Source organism: Vicia villosa, linkage group LG5 (assembly GCF_029867415.1).
Source record: "Vicia villosa cultivar HV-30 ecotype Madison, WI linkage group LG5, Vvil1.0, whole genome shotgun sequence".
Classification (NCBI taxonomy): Eukaryota; Viridiplantae; Streptophyta; class Magnoliopsida; order Fabales; family Fabaceae; genus Vicia; species Vicia villosa.
In genome coordinates, this window is record NC_081184.1 from 161360416 (window position 1) to 161365709 (window position 5294).

The window sequence follows — 5294 nt, forward strand, 5'->3', positions numbered from 1 at the left end:
TGTGTATGTAGGTGGGATTCAATTGTTGGAGTATGGAGTATAATGTAAAATTTTCGAATCGGGATAGTGGGAGATTAGTCAAAGATAGATGCTCTAATTTGGATAACAGAGCCCAGTTGGTGGCCCATTTATTCTTGGGCCAGACTAAACCCAAATCCACGTTTCAATTCTATCATCATCATCCAAATTTCTTACAATATTTAAAAATTTCAATAAAGAGTAACGGCACCGTTTGTCCTAACGCAAACATCTGAACGGTGTTTTACAAACCGTCTTTCTTTGACTCAGTGTTCACTAACAATCACACTACCTACTAATAATAACTTAATCAACAACAATTTTTTAATTTAATCTTCATTTTAATATTCACTTCACCACTCACCAACACCAACAACAACAGAAGAAGAACAAGAAAAAGGAAAGAAAAAAAAACATTGAACAAACCAAGTCAAATCAAAATCAAAATTGATTTTACTGTGACCAAATCAAACCAATAAGGTAATAATCGATTCTACTATATCCTTTATTAATTACTCAGATCTTTGATTAATTGAATTATAAAATTGAATTCGATTTCGTATTTTAGGAATTTAGGATTCGAAGAAGAAGAAGAGGATTAGGGTTTGAGGAAGAGAGAGTAGAGAAGAATTAGGGTTTGAAGATCAAAGTGAATTCAAATGCCGGAAGAGGAGTTGGTTGATATCAAGTTTAGGTTGTATGATGGGTCTGATATTGGACCGTTTCGGTATTCTTCTGCTGCTACTGTTGATATGCTCAAGCAAAGGATTGTCTCTGATTGGCCTAAAGGTTCGTTTTTTTAACTTTTTGTGGTTAATTCAATTTTGTTTACTGTTTTTTTCTGTTTTGATTGTTGATTAGTTTGTGTGTTCTTTTTAGAAGATTAGGAAGTGTTTTTTTTTTTTTTAATTGGGGAGTTTGCTTGCTTGGGTTATTGAGTTGGATTTGGATTTTTTTTTTTTTTTTTTGAATGAGGTGTAAGCTTAATGTTAAGAGGGTTTGAAGTTTTGAAATTGAGAGCGGAGTTGGAATTCCGTTGCGGAAGGTTGTAAAATGATTGTTAGTATGAGTTTAATTAATAATAGTTTATGAAGTTGGATTTATATATTTATGTATGAGGTGGTCAAAGTGGAGTTTCATTTTCGAGTTTGGCCGTATCGAGTTTATTGAGTTTGGCCGTATGCAAATGTGATTTTAAAGCTAGATTTATTGAATTTGGCGTTTTTATTAAAAGTTTGCGAAGATTTGGGAATGTTTTGTCTTTGATGGTTGTGTCGTATGTGAATGAGATTTTAAAAGCTAGTAGAGTTGTTGAGTTTGGCGTTTTTATTAAAAGTTTGCGAGGATTTGGGAATGTTTTGTTTTTGATGGTTGTGTCGTATGTGAATATGATTTTAAAAGCTAGTAGAGTTATTGAGTTTGGCGTTTTTATTAAAAGTTTGCGTGGATTTCGGAATGTTTTGTCGTTGATGGCTGTGTCGTATGTGAATGAGATTTTAAAAGCTAGCAGATTTATTGGAGTTTGGTGTTTTTATTAAAAGTTTGCGAGGAGTTGGGAATGTTTTGTTTTTGATGGTTGTGTCATATGTGAATATGATTTTAAAAGCTAGTAGAGTTATTGAGTTTGGCGTTTTTATTAAAAGTTTGCGTGGATTTCGGAATGTTTTGTCGTTGATGGCTGTGTCGTATGTGAATGAGATTTTAAAAGCTAGCAGATTTATTGGAGTTTGGTGTTTTTATTAAAAGTTTGCGAGGAGTTGGGAATGTTTTGTTTTTGATGGTTGTGTCGTATGTGAATGTGATTTTAAAAGCTAGTAGAGTTATTGAGTTGGGCGTTTTTATTAAAAGTTCGAGAGGATTTGGGAATGTTTTGTCTTTGATGGTTTTGTCGTATGTGAATGTAATTTTAAAAGCTAGTAGAGTTATTGAGTTGTGCATTTATATTAAAAGTTCACGAGGATTTGGGAGTGTTTTGTCGTTGATGGTTTTGTCGTATGTGAATGTGATTTTAAAAGCTAGTAGAGTTATTGAGTTTGGCATTTATATTAAAACTTCACGAGGATTTGGGAGTGTTTTATCGTTGATGGTTGTGTCGATATGTGAGGTTGCCAACTTGTTCAGTTCAGAATCCATAGATATTATTGAAATCATGATATTTATGACATTATGAAAATCGTAGTTGGCTTGTGTTGACTAAACTCTGAGCTACATTGTCCAAGTCAAGCCCGTTTTATGTTTCTGCTTCCTTTTTGTCGAGGTTCATAGATTGTGTGCTGTTTCAATTGTACATTCTTAGCTTACTTTTTCAGTTTTACTTTTATCCTTGTTGCAAAAAGGCTTGCTTTTTCTTTTGTCGTCTGTTTTCAATTCACGGGTATGAATGTGGGTTTATTTAGGTGCGTAGACTGAATAATGAGGAGATGAAACAAGTTTTTCATCATAATTTTCATTCACACACAAAAAAAAACCATGCATCACTTGTTTTTGCCTAAAATTTATCTAAATAGAATAAACTATAATTTTCATTCACACAAAGCAAACAAGCATATAGCACTTGGTTTTGAATTTTGACTAAACTACTCTGAGTAGAGTAAAATATAATTTCCATTCATATATACGAATAGGCATGTAGCTCTTGGTTTTGTTTAAAGCCTGGCTTAATAAAATAAAATATTATGGAACTGTCATTTGCCACTGTCAGTCTGCTGTCCTTGTCAATATTTGTTACATCAATGTCAGTTCATATTCCAATACTGGAATTAACAGATTTTTTTTCTTGCATTGCTGAAGCAAATCAAAACTCTATTTGATTATGTTGAAATAAGAAAAAGATAGACCAAAAAGACTTGAACAAAGCAAAGCCGTAACCAGTGTTATCAAATAGCAGCGTAATGGCCGCTATGGCGGATATACATGGAGGTTTTTGGGCTCACCACAATGGCAAATATCGGCTTATATTGTGGGTTTTCCTGCCATAATCAGCTATAACGATGTCGCTTTGTATGGCGGGATTTTGGTTCTCCATGGACCGCCATCGGCAACACTGACTATAACATCTTAGAGGGTCAGAATCCACTACCACACATTGACTTGTGAGGATCATGCTTCTGTAGGTAAAAGGAACATGTGGGCATGCGGCAGGGAGCTTTTGGGCAAGTCCTGACTGATTGGCTCCGCTTGATTCAAATGGGGGCATTGGCTTGTTGAGTCAGGTCCATGAGGGTAAGGAACTAGATCTGGCCTCGGCAGGAAAGAGAAAAGGCGTGGTAGAAAAGGGAACACGGGTACACACTACTACTAGTGTTGGCTGAAATGGTTCATTGAAGGCATAGATAGGAGGGAAAATTGAAAGTGTGGTAGTTGTAGTTGGTACCCAGCCAACAAGGTTATAGTTACTAGACAATGATTACAGCAAAGAGGAATGCCTCATAAAAGGAGTTTCAGATTTTGTAACTCAGGGAGGGAATTCCTTAGAAGACAAGCTAAGAGTGTGGTAGTTGTAGATTTTTCTTAGTCAACAAGGACAGTGGTACAAAACTAAGATGTTGACTGTGTGTTTATGGTACAAAACACTGTCTAAAATTACAACAATTTTGATAATCCAGCTCAAGCACTTATGCCACTAGTAAAAGCCCTAACCATTATGATTCCTAGCTAACATAATACAATTCCTATAACAATTAGAACCTATTATAACCCTATTATTTTAACAACTTACATCTGTCTTAGACCCCTTCCAAGAATATATGGACTATACGTTCTTTTTCCCTCAATTTCTGGTTAATCTTGGTGTCTCACTGTAAAAGGACTAGGGACACCTCATAAAAGGAATGGCAGTCAAGTTCAACCAGGTTTCCAAAGCATTTTAGAATCTATTTAATTTTCCAGTGAGCTTGATATAATCAAAGGTCATTGAACATGTGAAAAATATGCTGAACATACTCATTATAAACACTAGGTAAGGAGATTTATATTAGACAGTTGTCGTCAAACTCTACAAGTAAAATTGCTGCCCTTCGCATATTCAATTCATACTACAATCTGGTTGCTTTTATAGCTAAACAGTAGAGTAAACATGACTTTATTTTCATTAAGATGATATTGACCGGTATATTATGACCTTGTGGTTATTGTTAATTCTAACAGGTTTTTAACATTTACTTATTCAGTCAGCTTGTTATGATGATTATTCATGAAACTCTTTGGGTTCTTTTCTACAACTTATTGAAGATTGCACATGGCATGGGTTCTCTCATGCGTTCTCTCATTTTATTTGTTATACTTTTCACATATTGTAGGCAAATCACTCCTGCCAAAGTCAGCAAGTGAAGTGAAATTGATTAGCTCTGGTAAAATCTTGGAAAACAACAAGACTGTTGGTCAGTGTAAAGCACCCTTTGGCGATATTGCGGGGGGAGTTATAATCATGCATGTTGTTGTACAGCCATCTCTAGCAAAATCTAAAGCTGGTAAGTTTCATAGTTTCTATTGGGAATACATAGTTTGGTGACATTGGGTAGGGAGTGATAACCATGCATAGTTTCTATTGGGAATGCATCTTTCTTTAGCGACACTGACATGTAAAGTGTCAGATTTTGTTTTTAAATTCAACTTATCAAATGAGGTTCACATCAGAACCAACTTTTTCGTGTTAGCAGCTGGATCTGATATTTGCATTTTTGTTTCCTCAACAGAAAAGAAGATTGATGATTCGTCCAAGAAGGTTGCGTGTTCTTGTTCTATATTGTGAAGACAATTTGTAAGTTGGGGATGCTTTCATCAATCACCTGTGAACTGCAGAAACCACCCGTCTGAACAAAAATCCTTCGATTTTCAGCATTCCTGTGTAAAGTTTCATATACAAGCAAATTATATGTTTATAGAAAGTTTGTGTTAATGGTGACTTGTGAAGACGATGTCATTCTTTTATTACAACGTCTAAAAAGATTGAAACAAATGTAACCAACCATTGATTGTTATCTTTATGCATGATGTTTTCACTTTGCATTTTTGTTTCTGATCTGTGTGATTCTTATGCATTATTAGAAAGTCCAAAAGAGCATCCATAATTCATCATGGTGGGTGCTTATAGAGAATGGTGTCTATGGAAGAATTATTTCCCTCTTCATTTTTGGCAGACTTTACTGAATAAAATTTATTTAAATAAATAAATATTATTGAAATATAATGATTTGATTTACAGTTACTAGTGGGACTTATTTTATTATGTTTGTTGAGTTGTTAGATTGGAGGAATTGCGTGTTTGTTTGGTATGA

At 34.5% G+C, this 5294-nt stretch overlaps 1 protein-coding gene across 1 annotated transcript; it reads left to right on the plus strand.

Annotated features, from left to right (window-relative positions):
* The first annotated feature begins 275 nt into the window (after positions 1-275).
* LOC131603585 (membrane-anchored ubiquitin-fold protein 3) lies at positions 276-5033 on the plus strand. The gene is made up of 4 exons (XM_058875952.1): positions 276-498; positions 587-807; positions 4317-4487; positions 4713-5033. The coding sequence occupies exons 2-4, from the start codon at positions 678-680 to the stop codon at positions 4766-4768; spliced, it is 357 nt and encodes a 118-aa protein (XP_058731935.1). The 5' UTR covers positions 276-498; positions 587-677; the 3' UTR covers positions 4769-5033.
* Positions 5034-5294: the final 261 nt, after the last annotated feature.

Excerpts from the sequence above, each read along its gene's own strand:
- LOC131603585 (XM_058875952.1), top strand. The coding sequence starts at position 678 with ATGCCGGAAGAGGAGTTGGTTGATATCAAGTTTAGGTTGTATGATGGG. Across the intron at positions 808-4,316 it reads TGTCTCTGATTGGCCTAAAG|GCAAATCACTCCTGCCAAAG; the intron begins GTTCGTTTTTTT and ends CACATATTGTAG. Across the intron at positions 4,488-4,712 it reads TCTAGCAAAATCTAAAGCTG|AAAAGAAGATTGATGATTCG; the intron begins GTAAGTTTCATA and ends TTTCCTCAACAG.